This window comes from Oreochromis niloticus, unplaced genomic scaffold (genome assembly GCF_001858045.2).
Source record: "Oreochromis niloticus isolate F11D_XX unplaced genomic scaffold, O_niloticus_UMD_NMBU tig00007510_pilon, whole genome shotgun sequence".
Taxonomy (NCBI): Eukaryota; Metazoa; Chordata; class Actinopteri; order Cichliformes; family Cichlidae; genus Oreochromis; species Oreochromis niloticus.
The window spans coordinates 1,080,238-1,099,960 of NW_020328614.1; the positions used below are offsets into that span (position 1 = coordinate 1,080,238).

The 19,723-nt window shown below is 41.3% G+C and overlaps 1 protein-coding gene and 1 long non-coding RNA gene across 3 annotated transcripts; one reads left to right on the plus strand and one right to left on the minus strand.

Moving 5' to 3' along the window:
• The first annotated feature begins 239 nt into the window (after window positions 1-239).
• On the plus strand, window positions 240-9,530 carry LOC109196983 (uncharacterized). The gene is made up of 2 exons (XM_019351768.2): window positions 240-1,549; window positions 9,434-9,530. Exons 1-2 carry the CDS (start codon window positions 279-281, stop codon window positions 9,528-9,530), a joined length of 1,368 nt encoding a protein of 455 aa, XP_019207313.1. The 5' UTR covers window positions 240-278.
• On the minus strand, window positions 4,711-6,239 carry LOC109201512 (uncharacterized). 2 transcript variants are annotated; one of them, XR_002061570.2, is made up of 3 exons: window positions 5,710-6,239; window positions 5,550-5,635; window positions 4,711-5,477 (listed from the first exon to the last, which is right to left on the minus strand). It is a non-coding gene; the product is annotated as an uncharacterized LOC109201512 (long non-coding RNA). The 2 variants fall into 2 exon arrangements; XR_002061569.2 differs by having other exon boundaries at window positions 5,550-6,239.
• Window positions 9,531-19,723: the final 10,193 nt, after the last annotated feature.

Here is a 19,723-nt window from a genome sequence, read left to right on the forward strand (position 1 = left end):
AAACGTTTAACTATGCAGAGCACAACATGCATGACCCTGAAAGTAACACTGACCCAGATAATCACTTCTACAATAACAATAATAGTACTTGTGAGTACTATACAGATGACCAATTTAATATGAATATTAAAATGGTAAATGCATTGTCGGTCATACATTTCAATAGTAGAAGCCTGTATAAAATTTTTTCTAAAATTACGGAATGTTTAAGTAAGTTAAAAAAGTTTAATATAATTGCAATATCAGAAACATGGCTTGATAATGAGAAAGTTAGTGAAATGGGACTGGAAGGATACGAATTATTTACAATGAACAGGGTGAATAAAAAAGGAGGCGGTGTTGCTTTATATGTAGATAAAGTTTTGAAATGTAATCTGATTGAATGTATGTCAAGCATCATAGATGACGTAATGGAATGTGTTACTATTGAAATCCATGTTGAAAAAGCTAGCAATATAATTATAAGTTGCATCTATAGGACACCAGGATCATGCCTTGAGACATTCAATGAAAAACTTGCTGCTATGTTTAGCAACCTAAATGATAAAAAAGTGCAAATAATTTGTGGTGATTTTAATATAGATTTGCTAAACCCAAACGGACATCAGAAAACAACAGATTTCATCAGTACAATGTATAGTAACTGCCTTTTCCCTGTAATTATAAAACCAAGTAGAATAACAATTGACACAGCTACATTGATAGATTATATATTCACAAATAAAATTGACCATGAAATAGTAGGTGGACTTCTTATAACTGATATAAGCGATCATCTTCCTGTTTTTGCAATTTTTCAAAATTATTTTGGGATTAAAACTAAAAAAAAGAATCAAACATTTGATATGATAGGACATAGAACAACAAGAGCCATTGCTGCCCTCCAGGTGGACTTAAAGGAACACAATTGGTATGAGGTTTTTGCAAATGAAGATTCAAGTAGTGCATATGATGCATTCCTATCAGCTATAATTTTACTATATGAAAAACATTGTCCTTTAATGAAAATCACTAGAAAGCATCACAGATCAAATAAGCCATGGATCACAAAGGGGATAGAAGATGCATGTAAAAAGAAAAATAATCTATATAAGATATTCATAAAACAGAGGACGAAAGATGCTGAGATAAAGTACAAGTTATATAAAAATAGATTAGTAAATATTATAAGAACAAGTAAGAAAGAATATTACCACACATTATTGGAGCAAAATAGAAGTAACACACAAGAAACATGGAGGATATTAAATAGTATAATCAAAAAGGGCTCAAAAAATAAGAATTATCCAGACTATTTTAAAAAAGATAAAGATATTGTGCTTGATAAAACTAAAGACATTGCAAATGAATTTAATGATTTCTTTGTAAATGTTGGCTTTAATTTAGCAAAAGAAATTCCAGAGTCAAGAAATAATAACGACCTAAATAAACATATTACTCAGAATGTGTCCTCCATGTTTATTGGTGCTGTAACTCATAGAGAAATAATTAACATTGTGAAGACATTTAAAAATAAAAAGTCCACCGACTGTTTTGGTATTGACATGAAATTAGTGTTAAAATCTCCCAGTTCTTTTAATCTTTGGGCTGAAGGAAGGACAATACTCGGTGTATAAATGCTCAATCAACAATTATTTATTTCCATACAATTCAACCCTTAAGAGCATAAGAACCATCATGATGGGGAGACCTGCCTGCAGAGGGTCACAGCAAGTCTCAAAATGGTGACGGGTTACTCAGCTTCTTATAGCCTCTAGTAGCCCCCACCTAGTCATAAAAGCCTAAACATTCACATTCTTTCTCTCTTACGGCGCCTAAGTTATGACCTCGGCTCCCTGTCTTTCTGCTCTCTGTAAAGGTGGGGGTATGGAATGTGGTCTGTCTCTTCTATTCTAGACACAAGGTCTCCTGCACACAACATTCTCTTCATGATTCAGCAGTATGAAATGTCAAGAAACAGTGTAACACATTCAACAGTGTCGAGTAATACAGGTCAATCCAATAGATCTAATGATTTTCACACTCTTTTAGGTCAGAAGTATAATGCAAACTAAAACTACATACTGATCACACACTCTATATTAAGGGGCATAATATGATCTACAGCAGTATCATAATTCAACTACTTTGATTACAGATATAAGGTAACATATGATAACAGAATAATCTCACAATTCCCCCTCTTAAAAAGAGATCACTTATAACATACACTCCAGCATTGCAAGGTCCAGTTCTTCTTGGTCCTGAGGCCCTCTGTCCCCCTTTATGGGTCGACCATATGTAGAATGACCTCTGTGTTTGCGCATGTCAAATGCAAGAAAAACTATGATTACAACAACCAAGTACAGATGACACTCCCATCACTTTCCAGTTCTCCCACAGCTTTATTTTGGTGCTCCAGTTTTCCACCCCCATTTTGGTGCCACCTTATACCTTTCAAATGTACTCAGACTAGAACCTCTGTCTAAGGAGCTTTTAACCTTTATTTAATTGCTGCAGCTACCAGTATCTTCCAGTTGGGTGATTCTCAGCTTCTTTCTTCGACCTCCGGGGTTAGACCACCCTTTAGTCGTTGCACAGATCAGGGGATTATTCTGCCCCGATTTCAAACAAAGATCTGTGTATTTTGGGGTCACCGCCGTGTCCCCCTTTTTGCCAAGAGCCTCTCGAACCTCGTTGGTCTGGTGTTCCTAGATTTTGGCCAACCCCTTCATGGTTATTGCTGTGTTTATGGGATCCATCTTCTCGAGGAGCCCAAACGCCATGACACTTGACCCCAGTTGCTGTCTCGGGAGTCCCTACATCTGTCTCTGCTGTGAAGGGTCCTCGTATCTCCGTGACCTCGTCTGGTGTCCGCTCACTTCCCTGCAAAGCAGAAAACCAAAACACCTCTCTCCCTAGCCTTGATAATCTAATGTTGTTATCCATTGTTCTTCCGGTGATGCAAATTTGGTTTAAAATATCATGTTCAGGACTCTCTGACCAAGGAACTCATTCTAATCATTATCTATGTGTGTGTAAAAGAAATAAAAAATTAATGAACCATTTCTAAGTCTAACACAGTATAAGCTTAAGTTTTACCATACCTAAATTATCAAACACACAAATAAGGTCATAAAATGTTCATAAAACCATTGTTTGATGTTCAGACTCAACTTCCCCCTTTTTGACACACTCCCATGTGTCAATTCATCGGAGCTGGAAAATCAAAAGAGAAGGTTAGTGACATCATATCTCAAAACTCAAAATTAGCATTAGCAACCAATGGGTTAATCTGCAGTTCCACACTCTCATGTGAAGCTACCGTCTCCTCCTCTGGTCTCTCTTATCCTCCTGCAAAAACAAAACAAAACAAAGCGAAGCATCCACCCTTCTCTTGCCGGCTGGGTGAATTGTTTGTTGGCATTTACTAATCCTAAAGTTGGTGCAGTCATTGTCTCAGTATCAAGTCAGTCAAAACTTTTAGTCCGTCCATCACAGTCCAGTCACATGCATTCATTCACACACATTCATACCAGATATTGCTGATAATGGAGTCTCACGCGCGACCTATTCGAGTATCCATCACCAGCAAGATGACGTCATCATTTTAAAAGAAAACAATTCCTTGTTTTTTGGAGTGGATTGTCTCGCTGCAATCCTTTTAGACTCAGGACTTCTCACGTGATCAGTGTCCCCTATAAGTGAATTTCTCTCAAGCCAATTACAATCATGGAGAAACACTCTTTGCAACTGTTTACAGTAATAATATTTTATACCGCTTTAAATCTCAATCTTTCAGGCCTGGTTTAAAGAGCTGATTGTTAAATCATGAACTCACAAAATATCACCACCGGTGGATCACACCTCTCAGATGTTTTTCCTCAGTGCACTGTAACAAAAACGAAAACAGACGTAACCAACAAAATACTAATAAAAATAACACATACTAGGGCCCGTTGCAGACATGTCCAAGCATAAAACTATCCCTCTCTCGCTTACGAGAAAGAACACAAGCCAAAGCTCACTGATAAAATCAAGCTAGCGCTAAGCAAAACCCAAAAATCAACCAGAAATTCACAGGAACATTTTGCTTCCTGCCGGGACAATATTGTGTAGGAATGAGAACCTCAGGTGCCGTAGCACCTTTTGTTCCTCCTTGAATTAAATCTCAATCACAGAAAATGCCGCACTCCGACCTAAAACTTACACTATTAATTCAACATTTTCACTCTGTGCCTCTGTTCCTCATCAGGCTGTGCAAAGAATCCAGTCAAGGCCATGAACCATAAACAGACATCACGCACAGACATTGTTTTCATAACCAAACTGTTTCAGACCTTACCCCTAAAATCTACATAAATATCCTCTGGGTGACATAAAACACATTTTAAGTAATCAATGGTAATCAATGGCTCCTCATAACAATTATGTATTGGGATATTTGTGTGCAGCATTTTGCATATCAGCATAAGCATTTGTTAGCAAAGCATTCTTCATTGCATCAGCGTGTGTGTGTGTGTGCGCATCACTCTTCGTTGCACAAGCGTGTGCATGTGTATGTGTATGTGTGTGACCAAGTGGTCGGCGGGGTTATAAAAGAAATAATAAAATGACAACGCCACCTAGGGGAATTTCACCCCCAGGAAATATATTTAAGAAAAATAGATAAAAAAAAAAGAATAAAAGGAGGCCGCACAGATTCAAGGATGCACACTGAGGCAGGTTGGCTCCAATATTAAAACAGTTTTATTTATAGTAAAAATAAATAAAATATTTAGAAACCAAGATGTAGCGTCATTGTTGACAGTGTCCTAAAATGAAAACAAAACAATCATGGAACTTGGACTTACCAGCAGCCGTGGACCCAAAAGAAAATCACACAAAACGAAAATCACTGCAGCCCACCCGGTGCTGTACAAAAGAAAGTGTGAAAACGACTCACCACCTGAGGTCCCAGGGCCACTGGCACGTCCTTCGTCCACTGAAATAAAACACAGAAATATGTTAACAGAATAAAAGGGACACTGAGTGTCTGGCTCGCTACAGATAATAAAAAAAACTAAAACACACTTTAATAAAAGAAACCACACACACACACACACACACGCACACACACCACAATGGAAGGCTTATGCCCCACGGGTCCACTCGTACTGGTAGTAGTCGTCCCAGCCTCAATCGCCAGCTGGTCTGGCTCCCCACAGGCTAAGACCAGCAACGGAGGCAATTTAAAATTCCCGGCACGACACTCGGGCAAAGGATTGCTTCAGCCCGATCACAGAAGCGTGGGCACACGCCACAGTTCAGAAATAAAATAAAATAAAACCAGGCGAACCAGGAAATGGTAGGCCTACTTAATAAAACCAAACAAGACAAGACAAGACAGCAGGCTCCACCGAGGAGGAGCCCTCACAACAATGGCTAAGCAGGCGTTTCACTCTTCCGATTTAGGTTGGGGCGATTTGCCACGGAGAGATGAATGCAGCAATCAAACCCTAAAACAGATAAATGCAACCTTAGCCTCTGGTAGCTGTGAATGCTAATAAAAAATAGTTTTAACGGCTTACCCCAGGACCGGAGGCGCTATACTCTCACTGGTGGGGATCACACGAGCACCTCTCTCCGCAACGCCGGAATAAAATAAACTGCCGCGCTACAACAGGCCGCAAAAACTATTAACACAAATTCAGGTACTCTGAGGGAATCTGAGGTTAAGCGAGAGCATACCTGTGGCTGTCATATGATCTACTCTTGCTGATCAGTCCGTCGCAGAGTGCCAGCATTTACTGCTGCTTTGCGCTGAATGCATGGGAGGAATAGTTCAGAGAAGCACCAGCTCAGCTTTATACCTGATGCCAGCCTGCAATCAATATGCAGGTGGGTTCCCAATTGACCTAGTTTTGCAGTAAGAGCGAGCGAGCGAGAGAGAGAAAAGAAAGGCGAGTAGCCCATCCGGCTACATGTGTGTGGATCACTTCTCAGTGAATCAGCATTTCAATGTGTGTGTGTGTGATTTTTCACTGAAGCAATCAGTGTATGTGTTTCTCTTCATTCTGAGTCAGTGTATGTAGATGTGTGTGTTTGTGCTCATCACTTTCCTGTTCTGGTGTCTTGGGTAAACCATGGCCTGAAGCATGCCCTGGGGTCCTGCCCTCCTCCTTTTCAGTCCGTTTGCGACCATTGCTGCTGCTGCTGTTCAAAGTTCAGTCCGTCCTGGTTCTGACCCCAGTTGGGGCAGTCCTTTCTCCAATGTCCATGCTCACCGTAGGTGAAACCTGCATCTTCTTCTTCTGTGTTTTTTGTCCATTCTGAGGTGCCTTTTGACCTCAGTTGGTCCTTTGGTCTCGGTCACGCCCTTTTCGCTGCCGTGTTGGTCCATCACTGTCCTGCACAGTTTGAATGCAGAGTTATCAAGGTCAGCATTCTTTTGCTCGGCCTTACTTTTCATTCGGGTTTGGCGGGCGTCTCGTCACAGCTCTGTCAGCTGAAGCTGTCGGAGAATTTTCCCCCGTGTAGTGAAACGGGCCTTGGTTTTAATGCTCTCCGTCTCTGCTGCATGAGATCGCATTCCTGCAGCACTGTTGACATTTTCAGGTTGTTGTTGTGGGTCCAGCTGTTGCAGCATTTGGTCAGGGTCACGTAGAGGGGAGAGCAGGAGTCCAGGTCAGCCTCGGCTTTCAGGGCCGGCAAAGCAGCCTGTAATTAAACATAAAGAGAAAAACAAAAAACAAAACCAAAAACAAACCGAAGTGTACGAACAGGAAAATGATGTCGTGTTGGCTATGTTACAACGAGAGGGGAGAAACACCGGGCCAGGCCCTGTGTCAGCCTTCTCTCCCCCTTTTTTTTTTTTTTTTTTTCCTCACAATATAATCAACTCATAACCCACCAAGTTGACAGGACAACATGCACATGTTCAAATTCTTAAGATCATGTTTAAACTCACAAAAGAGAATTTTCTTTCCGTCAGTAATCACTTGTGTTGTTCAATCATCAGAAAACATCTCACAATTTGACTCTTAACCACTAAATTTGTTATTTCATCACTAGTTGGTCATACCAGTCTCTTTATTTTCTTTTTTTCTTTGAAGCTAAATTGTTGTCCTGCAACCCAGAGGGTTTATTTGTTAGTAATGGATAAACTTCATCATTAAAAAAAACAAAAAAACAGGTGTATGTTAATTTTTGCTGCTTTAACCTTGCTGGAAAATCTTCACATGTTCATGAGTGTAAGCTGTTTTTTTCATTGCATGTGTGTGCATTTGTAGGCAGGTTAATTTTAACTTTTTCTCAAACTAGGCATTACCTTTAAAGGAGCCTTTCTCTCACATTTCTCTGCTTGTGTGTGTTTTTGTTTCACCTCTTGTTGTGATGCTCCGGACGCCTTCCCAACCTCCACAAGTCTGTTGGCCCCAAAATTCAACCCAATTTCATGTGCTCTTAAAACCTTCATTTCTCCTCTAATTCTCTCCTCGCTGCTGTCTGTTTCACAGCTGCTGAGTCGTGCTGGGTGTGGTTCCCATTACTTATAATTTTGCTTCGGCCGCTGTGCTTGTGGGGGCAGTTGGTCCAGGTCCGTAGCTTCCTGTATTAACACACGAAGAGATTTATTTAATATCATTTTCATCATTGTTAAACAGATAAGCAGGCAACACGCCCACCTTGACAGCGCAAACTGCACGCCAGTCTCCCAACACATTCCTCTCTCTGCTTCTCAATAATTCTCCACTACACACCTCTTACTCTCTCTCTTTTTTATTTTTATTTCTATTACACCACAGAGTAATACACCCAATTATGCCCGTCTATCTCTATGTGGCTCCAAATTCCCTCTTTATTTAATTTCACACTCGTCAGGGGACAGGCACACAACAATTTCAACCACTGAATCGAGGAATTCAACCTTTCTTTTTTTCGACTACTCTAGAACTCAACCTTTGATCGCAAAATGTGTCTTGTTCTAGTCCAGAATAAATGTGAACCCGTGATTACACGGCCGTTCCAGTGTTATTCTGTAGCTATGCGGGAGTCCTCAGTTCCCAAGTCACCACCTCGGCACCCAGACGACGCTGGACCGGCCTGTGCGTCCACAGACTGGGGTTGCCACACCATGAACAAAATTAATTTCCACAGGTACACTAGACATCAACCTTTGATCCTAAAATGTGTCTTTGCTCTAGTGTCCTCCAATTCACACATCAACCGTCACTGTCCCTGTGTTCATGCTTCACACCCAGAAACACACCCAGAGCGCGTCTCACACACAGAAACACACCCACACACACAACGCGTTTCACCAGCAGTAAGACACACAGAGAGCGCCTCTCACCAGCGGAAGCTTATTATTGCCTCTATTCAATGTACTGGACTTATGGCCACATCAACGAAAGAGATTCTAATATCTTATTGCTACAGAAGCCAGTCTTAGACAAAGTTAAATGTGGAAGGTAAAGTGGGCTGCAACTAGGCTCAACGTAGTATGTTATTAGTATCTTGGTAGAAGCAGTTCATCTGCAACTAGGCTCAACGTACTATATTATTAGTATCTTGGTAGAAGCAGTTTATCTGACACACTGGAATTCAGCCTCAACTTATGTTGTTAGTATCTTGCGCCAAAAACCAGACACCTACAAATTTAATGTGAAAATACGTGTAACTCAGCGAACAGATTAATTTGGAAAGCCCAATATGCACATTTGGTATTTATAATACAACAGGCTGTGCTTACCTTTTTGTTTAGGCCGGCCCTCTGTTCGCCTCGCCCCACGATCTCACCACAGGCCAAATCTGCCCCTCCTCAGCACGCCAAAGATCCGGGTCACCAGGCACCAAGTTGTTAAAATCTCCCAATTCTTTTAATCTTTGGGCTGAAGGAAGGACAATACTCGGTGTATAAATGCTCAATCAACAATTATTTATTTCCATACAATTCAACCCTTAAGAGCATAAGAACCATCATGATGGGGAGACCTGCCTGCAGAGGGTCACAGCAAGTCTCAAAATGGTGACAGGTTACTCAGCTTCTTATAGCCTCTAGTAGCCCCCACCTAGTCATAAAAGCCTAAACATTCACATTCTTTCTCTCACACGGCGCCTAAGTTATGACCTCGGCTCCTTCTTTCTCTGCTCTCTGTAAGGTGGGGGTATGGAATGTGGTCTGTCTCTTCTATTATCAGCACAAGGTCCTCTGCACCCAACATTCTCTTCATGATTCAGCAGTATGAAATGTCAAGAAACAGTGTAACACATTCAACAGTGTCGAATAATACAGGTCAATCCAATAGATCTAATGATTTTCACACTCTTTTAAGTCAGAAGTATAATGCAAACTAAAACTACATACTGATCACACACTCTATATTAAGGGGCATAATATGATCTACAGCAGTATCATAATTCAACTACTTTGATTACATATATAAGGTAACATATGATAACCGAATAATCTCACATTAGTTAAGAGTATTATAGAATATATAGTGCAACCTTTCGCATACATTTGTAATCTGTCCTTTCGAACTGGTGTGTTTCCCTCACAAATGAAATAGCAAAAGTTATTCCAGTCCATAAAAACGGAGAGAGATGTCAGTTTACCAATTACAGGCCAATATCACTACTCCCACAGTTCTCAAAAATTTTAGAAAAGTTATTTGTTAATAGACTTGATAAATATATAGAGAAGCATAATCTCCTAAGTGATAACCAATATGGCTTTAAAGTGAAAAGGTCCACTTCGATGGCAGTGATGGAACTTGTAGAAGGGATATCTAATGCAATAGATAATAAGGAATATAGTGTTGGTGTTTTTATAGACTTACAAAAGGCGTTTGATACAATTGATCATTCTATATTAATGAATAAACTAGAGAGATATGGCATAAGAGGGATAGCATATAAGTGGATGAAAAGTTACCTGGATGACAGATATCAATATGTTGAAATCAATAATGTAAAATCTAATTAGTTGAAGGTAACTTGTGGTGTTCCTCAGGGCTCTGTGCTGGGCCCTAAATTATTCATATTATATCTAAATGACATATGTAGTGTTTCCAAACTGTTAAAATGTGTATTGTTTGCTGATGATACCACTCTGTATTGCTCAGGTAAAGACCTAGAACAGCTTCTGACTACAGCGGAAAAGGAGTTAAATATATTAAAAAACTGGTTTGATGTAAATAAGTTATCATTAAATATAAAGAAAACAAAATTGATTATTTTTGGCACTAGACAAATGGTAAATGTATCTAAAATCAGGGTTAATGGAATTGAAATTGAAAGAGTGTATGAAAATAAATTTCTTGGAGTGCTAATTGATGATAAGCTGAGCTGGAAGTCTCATATAAATCATGTGACAACAAAAATGTCAAAAACTATTGCTATTCTCTACAAAACAAAGCATGTCCTGAACAAAAAAATCATTATACACACTTTATTGTTCTCTGTTGCTTCCATATGTGACTTATTGTCTGGAGATATGGGGTAATGCATATAAAACAAATACTCTTCCTATTTTCAAGTTACAAAAAAGAGCTATAAGAATTATAAATCAATCAAACTATATAGAACCAACTAACATTTTGTTTATTAATCTCCATACCCTGAAATTTTATGATTTGGTCGAATATAAAATGGCACAGATAATGTATAAAGCACAAAATAACTTGCTTTGCCACAGTACTCAGAAGCTGTTCAAAGTCAGAGAGAGTCAATATGACTTAAGGGGAACAGATGTCTTTAAAAAAACAAGATAAGGACAAACATAAAGCAGAGATGTGTTTCTGTTAGAGGAGTTAACCTGTGGAATAGTTATGACAGTGATTTAAAAAGGTGTAGTTCATTTTCCTTGTTTAAAAACATGTTTAAAAATAGAGTATTAGAAAAATATATTAATCAAGAATGAAAAGAGCAAAAATAATAATTCTGAAACTCTTGATTGTTTTGCTTTGATGTAGTTATCTAAGGTGGAAAGTTTTTTTGTTTGTTTGTTTGTTTGTTTGTTTTTGCTTTGCTTTGTTTTATTCTTTGCTTCGAGCCCTGTGTACAGGAGCTGCATGCAAAAGATTTTTTGTTAAAAGGGTTGGCGTAATAAGCAAATGCTTCAGCCAATACCTTTTGATTATCCTTGTCTCATGATTTTTTGCTTTGTAGTAATCTTTATTCTGTATTCTATATTCACTGAGATATTTGAATGCTAATCAATAAAATCAATCAAATCAAAAAGATGATCTGGTATTTTATTATAATCATAGCCTCAGTACTATTTTGAATTCTCTTGCTCCACAAAAAAACAGACCTGTATCCTTCTCTCGTTCAGCACCCTGGTACACCCCCGAACTCCGACTATTGAAAGCTAAAGGCCGATGGCTTGAACGTCTCTATAAGAAAACCAGCCTCACTATTCATAAGGAAATGTTTAACAATCATGTTCTGTTTTATCAGGAATGTATCCATCAAACTAAATCTGCCTATTACTCTAACATTATCTGTTCAAGTGAGGACTCCACCAAGACCCTATTCTCATTATTCAACTCCTTTTACAGGCCACCTGATTCTCTGCCCGCTCATATCTATTCATCTAACTTCTGCGACTCTCTAATTCTGCTCAATGTAGCTCCTCCGTCTTAATTCAACCCCCTTTTAACTTCCTTTCAGTTTTTCAACTTCCATCTCTAACTGATATCGCTGATCTCATCCACAAATCAAAGCCTTCTACCTGCCAGCTTGATCCTATTCCCACAGTCCTTGTCAAAGCCTGTCTACCCCCCTCCTTCCCCTCATATCTGCTATTATTCACTCTTCACTCACTGCTGGAACTGTTCCTGACGCCTTCAAAGTTGCCACCATCACCCTAATCCTGAAAAAAAAAAAAAAACAGGTCTAGATCCCAACAACTTTAACAATTTTCGTCCTATCTCCAATCTACCATTTCTCTCAAAAATTCTTGAAAAGTAGTTGCTTCACAAGTCCATCTACACCTAACTGATAATAACTGTTAGATTTGTATTGTTGGATTGTCATTTATGCCTAGAAATATATATTTATATATGCTTAGAAGTATATAATCATTTGTAGATTGAAAGAATGTCTCATCCTAGGAGGTCTGTAACAAATCTGTCTAGCATGAAGAGGGGGGTTAGGGGTATTCTTTGTATTACGCACACCCCACTTTGCAGTTATTTATTTGTATAAAATGTTTGGAATCATGTATGATTTTCGTTCCACTTCTCACGTGTACACCACTTTGTATTGGTCTTTCACGTGGAATTCCAATAAAATTGATTCATGTTTGTGGCTGTAATGTGACAAAATGTGGAAAAATTCAAGGGGGCCGAATACTTTTGCAAGCTACTGTATCTTAAAAGACAGCCTAAGTAAAACTTCTTTTTCAAAATAATGATTTTCAATTTCAGCAATGTATGTTCTTCCCTTTTATACATTTGTATGGTACATGCATACAGTGATATCAAAACATATTGTGGTTCAAAAAATTGAAATAACTCAAATATTATGTAATATTATGTAAAGTATTTTTTTCTATCCAATAGTGTAAGTTTACAAAGACTTAAAAAAAAGTCATGAGTATATGTAATTTTGTCTTTCCATGACTTTGTACTTGAAATTGTTTTTGCTAAGAAATAAACAATGATTCAATATCAAATTCTGAAATTGTTTTAATATTAACAGAGGGTGCAAAAGTGATGTAAATTCAATTTCAGATTTCAATGTTGATTCAGTGGAATTGCCTGATATTGATTTAACATTGTTTCAATGAATATTTGCTATCTGGGATAAGATGGACCCATGTGACACAAGGGGTAAGGAAAATGCAACAGTGGCCAGGCCATGATTTGCTAGTGCACCGGAAATTACTTTATAAGACCTAGCTTGCCTCTTACCTAACCCCGAACAAGCATCCCAGCTACATCAAGGATACACCAGATTTCCTGGCAAAAATCAGCAACCTTGACATCCCTGGGGACTCAATGCTATTCACCATAGACATTGATCTGGTTACAATGTAGGTGTAGTGACTATCAGAGATATACCGTATTTTCACGACCATAAGGCGCACTTAAAAGTCTTAGATTTTCTTCAAAAAGTACGGCGCGCCCTATCCTCTTCAGCCCCACGCCCCCGGCATTGGGGGCAAAAAAGGAGGAGATCACGTTTAATCGGTTATAACGCCGGTTGAGAAATATGAATCCAGACATGTGTGGTATCCACAGAAACCTCAGAATCTCAGCTAAAATGTCATATAAACCATTTCTACAACCACCAAACACACCGAAAACAAGCCGTGATTAAACGAGCAGTTACGTAAATGCGCAGAAGTTCGCTAAACACGCGAAACCGAACCAGAAATTCTTCACACTTCATATAACCGGTTAAAAATAGGCTGGTTAGCTTCCAGGGCTATCACTGACTGCACACAGCAAGTTTGACCACGATCAGACCAAAATTCACTGAATTAGCCGCAAAAGAAGACCACAAAAACACAGCTGCGCAAATGCGCTACCACAGAAACCGTCCCGATTTCCTCCGTTATTTTCGCCGGTAGCCGGTAGCCACGATAGCAGGTAGTTACCATGCCAACCTAGCCGCATCAGAGCCGTTTTTCCGTCAACAACCTCCATTTTAGACCCACCTACAGACACGTGACTGGACAGACGCCACATGCAATAAATTTGGACACACGTGGGTTTTGGCATTACAACGTCTGATTGGTTGAAGTGACGTGAACGTGGCATCGTTACTTTGAATCTATTGGCTAAAACGATTAAAAAGAGGTGTCAATCATGCAAATTGACCAAAAGAAACCAAGGTTACAGCCCATCAGAATTTAAAGGACCAGAGGCCAATGAAGCGCACAGCAGAAAAGGGGCATTACATGTAAATGTGTGGTTAATTCTTCAAAAATATATTTTAAAAAAAAGCATTTTTAGGCCTGTTAATAAAATTTATTAATTTCTGCTCTTTAATACCTAAAAAAATAAACTGGCATGGTGTCCAATTGTGTGCCAAAATTGGACATTTTTGTACAACGTCTGGATATTCATATATTGACAGGGCTGTAGTTTTTCACTGTTTTACTTTAGAAACACAAATCTTTGCATAGATTATGCTTATATGTTGGTTACTGGATTTCTGGAACCAAATATGATCTGAGCCATATTTTTAAAAGGGTTATATGCTAAAAATTACAAAAAAAAATTAGGCGAGAATAAAATCTACTTACTTTTTCTGTGTTCCAGTCTCAGTAACTTTGACACAGTAATATCTGCTTTAATATTTACACCTCTGATTAAATGTCCCAAGTGTTAGCTTCATTTTGATACCAAGATTGTAAGGACAGAGTTTGTAATTGCAGAGAAATAATCAATTTAATTTAGGCATTGCATTTTCGAGCAGGAAGCTCAGAAACCCCCTTGGGGCTGAAGAGGCTATAGCGCAGTGCGCCCTGTGTGTTGTAATGAGGACGTAGTAGAGAACACCATGAGAACGCTAAAGGGTGAAGTGTGGGCGTTGACTTTATCGCACATAGCTGTATAAAAGAACAGGTATGTGCGTTATGCAGGACATCGTTGTTTTAACAACCCTGAAAATGGCAAAGAGACACGCTTACGAAGCACAGTTTAAACTGAAGGCCATCAGCTACCCGGAGGAACATGGAAATCGAGCAGCCGCGAGAGAATTTAAGATTAACGAATCGATGGTTCGCAAGTGGAGGAAGCTAGAAAACGAGCTCCGGCAGGTCAAGAAAACGCAGCTGAGTTTCCGCGGACATAAGGCGAGGTGGCCCGAGTTGGAGGAAAGACTCGAGCGGTGGATCATCAAGCAAAGAACGAGCGGGAGAAGCGTTTCGACGGTCACCATTCGGCTAAAAGCAGTTTCACTAGCTGAAGAGATGAACATTGAACATTTCCAAGGAGGCCCGTCTTGGTGCTTTCGTTTTATGAAACGGTGCCATTTTTCCATCCGGACCAGGACTACGGTAGCGCAGCAACTTCCAGGGGATTACCGGTATAAGGAAAAGCTGGCCATCTTGCGCTCCTACTGCAGCAAACACATCGGCGACAGAAACATCCAGCCCAGCCACTTCACAAACATGGACGAGGTCCCGCTCACTTTTGACATCCCGGTGAGTCACACTGTGGAGAAGAAGGGGACCAGCACGGTAGCGATACGCACAACGGGGTATGAAAAGTCTTCTTTTACTGTTGTAAAAAGTGACTCTGACAGTGAAGAAAGTGAACCTGGCATGTTTGATGGAGATTTAGCGCAGCTGTTCAATTCAGACACAGAGGATGAGGACTTCGATGGGTTTGATTGATGATAAAAATGTGAGTACCAAACTTTGTTTTGCTCCTGCTTTATTTTTAAATATGCACACTTGTATGCTTGTGTGTTGTTGATGATGACGATTACCGGTAATAGAAATGTGAGTAAGGTACCGAACTCAGGTTTGCTCCCGCTTTATTTTTAAATACGCATACGGTACTTGTATGCGCCCTATAATCCAGTGCGCCTTATGTGTGTGTTAAATACAGTAATGGCACACATAACTGAGACTGCGCCTTTTAGTACAGTGCGTCTTATGGTCGTGAAAATACGGTAAGTGTTAAAAAAAAGAAAAGAAAGGGTTACAAAGATACAACAATCCTAATCCAGCTTTTAGAGATCAACCTAACCAGGAATGACTTTGAATTTAATGATGAATTCCATCTACAAATCAGTGGGGCAGCATTGGGCAAAACATTTGCGCCCTCATATGCCAGTATTTTTATGGCTGATTGGAAGGAAACGGCATTAGCAAAATCCCCCCTGAAACTGTTATACTATTACAAATCTCTGGATGACATCTGGGGTGTCTGGACACATGAAAAGGAAGCAAAACGTGCTCTTGGGAGACATTAAGTAACAGTAATAGTCATTGACCTGCTCAATAATCATCACAATCATCACAAGTAAAATACATGTACAAAAATTCTGTCAACTTCTTAGACATCATTACTTTTATAGGACCTCAGTTTCGAACGACAAACAAGCTGGACCTTAAGGTATATTTTAAAGACACAGACACACATGTAATTATTGGAAATGTAAGATCTTTGCCCAATAAGATGGATGAGCTCACGTCGCTAACCTGGTCACAGAGGGAGTACCGGCAATGTAGCATCATGATGCTAACGGAGTCGTGGCTAACACCGCTAACTCCGGACACGAGCGTGACACTACCGGGATTCCAGCTGCTGCGAGCGGACAGGACGAGAGACAGCGGTAAGAGGAAAGGAGGGGGACTGGCAGTGTTTGTGAATGACAGATGGTGTAACCCTGGGCACATCACTGTAAAAGAACAACTCTGCAGCAGAGACATTGAGCTGTTAGCCGTTAGCATGCGTCCGTACTACCTGCCCCGGGAATTCTCACATGTTATCGTGATAACACCGTATGTCCTCCCCTCGGCCAACGCGGATGCAGCCTGTGACTCTCTCCACTCTGTAGTCAGCAGACTGCAAACACAATCTCCGAGAGCCCTTCTCATAATATCAGGGGACTTCAATCATGCCTCACTGGACTCCACACTGCCCACCTTCACCCAGTTTGTGACCTGCCCAACCAGAGACAATAAAACACTAGACTTACTGTATGCCAATACAGAAGAGGCATACAGTTCATCACCTCTCCCTCCCCTGGGGAGATCTTATCACAACCTGGTGCACCTTGTCCCTGTGTATGAGCCCTTAGTGCGCAGGGAGCCACCAGCCACCCGCACAGTGCAGAGATGGTCGGAGGAGAGCGAGGAGGCTCTTGAGGATTGTTTTGAGTCCACTGTGTGGGAGGTGATCTGTGACGACCACGGAGAGGACATCGACAGCCTTACTACATGCATTACTGACTATATTAATTTCTGTGTGGATAACACTGTACCTACCAGGACTGTACGGTGTTTCTCCAACAACAAACCCTGGATTACCCCAGAAATTAAAGCTGTCCTCAAGCAGAAGAGGAGGGCCTTCAAATCCAAAGACAAAGAGGAGTTGAAAAGGGTGCAGAGAGAGCTGAGGGGACTGATAAGGAATGGGAAGGACAGCTACAGGCAAAAGATGGAGAACCAGCTTCAGCAAAACAATGTTGGTGAAGTCTGGAGAGGCCTCAGAACCATCTCAGGCCACAAACATCAGAACTCTCTGCCTGGGAGGAATGTGAGGTGGGCAAATGAACTGAATCATTTCTTCAACAGATTTGATTCAGCCATGAGGCAGTCTCCAACATCGGCTGCAGACTCACCCACCCCCACTGCTGCTGTTCCACCTCTGACACCTCAGACACTTCACACCTCCTCTATTCACCCTGCTCACCCCTCCCCACCCCCAACAACAGCATCCAATACACACTCAACACAAGGCTCCAGCCTGTCTCTCTCAACCACCCAGGTTAGGAGGGAACTGAGGAGGATTAAAGCCAAGAAGGCAGCGGGTCCAGATGGCATCAGCTCGAGGGTCGTCAGGTCCTGCGCGGACCAACTGTGTGGTGTGATGGAGCACCTCTTCAACCTGAGCCTGAGGCTGGGAAGAGTCCCACAGCTCTGGAAAACCTCCTGTGTTGTACCAGTGCCAAAGACTTCACGCCCCAAGGACCTCAACAGCTACAGGCCGGTGGCTCTGACATCCCACCTGATGAAGACCCTGGAGCTTCGGCACCTGGTGAGCTCATCACTGGACCCACTTCAGTTTGCCTACCAGCCTGGCATTGGAGCGGATGATGCCGTCATTCACCTCCTACATCGTTCCCTCGCTCACCTGGAGACTGCTGGGAGCACTGTGAGAATCATGTTCTTTGATTTCTCCAGTACCTTCAACACCATTCTTCCCTCAGTTCTGAAGGACAAGCTGGAGAACTCAGGAGTGGACCATCACCTCACTACCTGGATTCTGGACTACCTCACCGACCGACCACAGTATGTGAGGACTCAGGGCTGTGTGTCGGACAGGGTCGTCTGCAGTATGGGGGCCCCACAGGGAACGGTTCTGGCTCCGTTCCTCTTCACCATCTACACTGCAGACTTCTCCCACAACTCCACCCAGTGCTTCCTGCAGAAGTTCTCTGATGACTCTGCAATAGTCGGCCTCATCACTGATGGGGACGACAAGGAGTACAGAGGACTGACTCAGGACTTTGTGGACTGGTGCCAGCTGAACTACCTCCAGATCAATGCCAGTAAAACCAAGGAGCTGGTGGTAGACTTCCGCAGGCACAAACATCCTCCACTGCAACCACTGAACATCCAAGGTATGGACATTGAGGCTGTGGACAGCTACAGGTACCTTGGTGTTCATCTGAACAGCAAACTGGACTGGACTCATAATTCAGACGCCCTCTACAGTAAAGGGCAGAGCAGACTGTACCTGCTGCGGAGACTCAGGTCGTTTGGAGTAGAGGGCCCACTCCTGAAGACCTTCTATGACTCTGTGGTGGCCTCAGCCATCTTTTATGGTGTGGTCTGCTGGGGCGGCAACATCTCTGCTGGGGACAGGAAGAGACTGAACAGGCTGATCCGCAGGGCCAGCTCTGTTCTAGGATGCCCTCTGGACCCAGTGGAGGTGATGAGTGACAGGAGAATGGCGGCTAAGCTGTCATCCCTGTTGGACAACATCTCCCACCCCATGCATGAGACTGTGACAGCACTGAGCAGCTCCTTCAGTGGCAGGCTGCGGCACCCACGGTGTGGGACGGAGAGATTTTGCAGGTCTTTCCTCCCCACTGCTGTCAGACTCCACAACAAAGACTTCAACTGATCAAACACACACATCCACAAATGTGCAATAACACTAATGTGCAATAATCTTTTCTGGCATCGTTGTATTTTTACTCAGTTGTATATAGCATTTGTATTCTATTTTTATCTTATTGTATATTTTATTCTATTTTATTCTACTGTATATAGTATTTTATTTTATTCTATTCTGTACAGTTGTGTACTGTATTTATTCTTATTTTATTTTATTCTAATTTTTGCTTCATAACTTTTGCACTGTCCACTTTCTGCTGTGACAAAACAAATTTCCCACGTGTGGGACTAATAAAGGTTATCTTATCTTATCTTATCTTATCTTATGCATTACTGTGTAAGATCAGCTTTTACCGCTACATACATACAAGAACTAATTTGGTCACAATTGCTTCCTTTCCATAGGATTTGCAGCCAATCCCAATTACTTAGAAGCCACACGGACTTTGTTTCTAGTGTTAAGAAAAAGGGATTATTGCCGTTCGTTCCTGAGAAACTTACAAAACGTTCCAGAACCCCAAAAGCAAGGAGGATGAAAAAGAATATACGTTTATCCCACTTGGTCTGTCAGACAGGAAGTTAAGGATCCAGCTGCAGAGGGAGCTGCTCAGTCCTAGATCCTGCAGTTTCCTGTCCAGCTTTGAGGGAACGATGGTATTGAATGCTGAGCTGTAATCTACAAACAGCATTCTGACATACGTGTCTCTCTTCTCCAGGTGTGAGAGGGCGGTATGTAGTGTCAGGGCTATGGTATCTTCAGTGGACGTGTTGTGGTGGTATGCGAATTGTAGAGGGTCCAGTGAGTCGGGTAGTGCAGAGCAGATGAAGTCCCTGACCAGCTTCTCGAAGCATTTGCTCACGATGGGGGTCAGGGCTACAGGTCGCCAGTCGTTCAATGAGGAGATGGTGGAGGATTTGGGTACAGGGACGATGGTGGCCATTTTGAAGCAG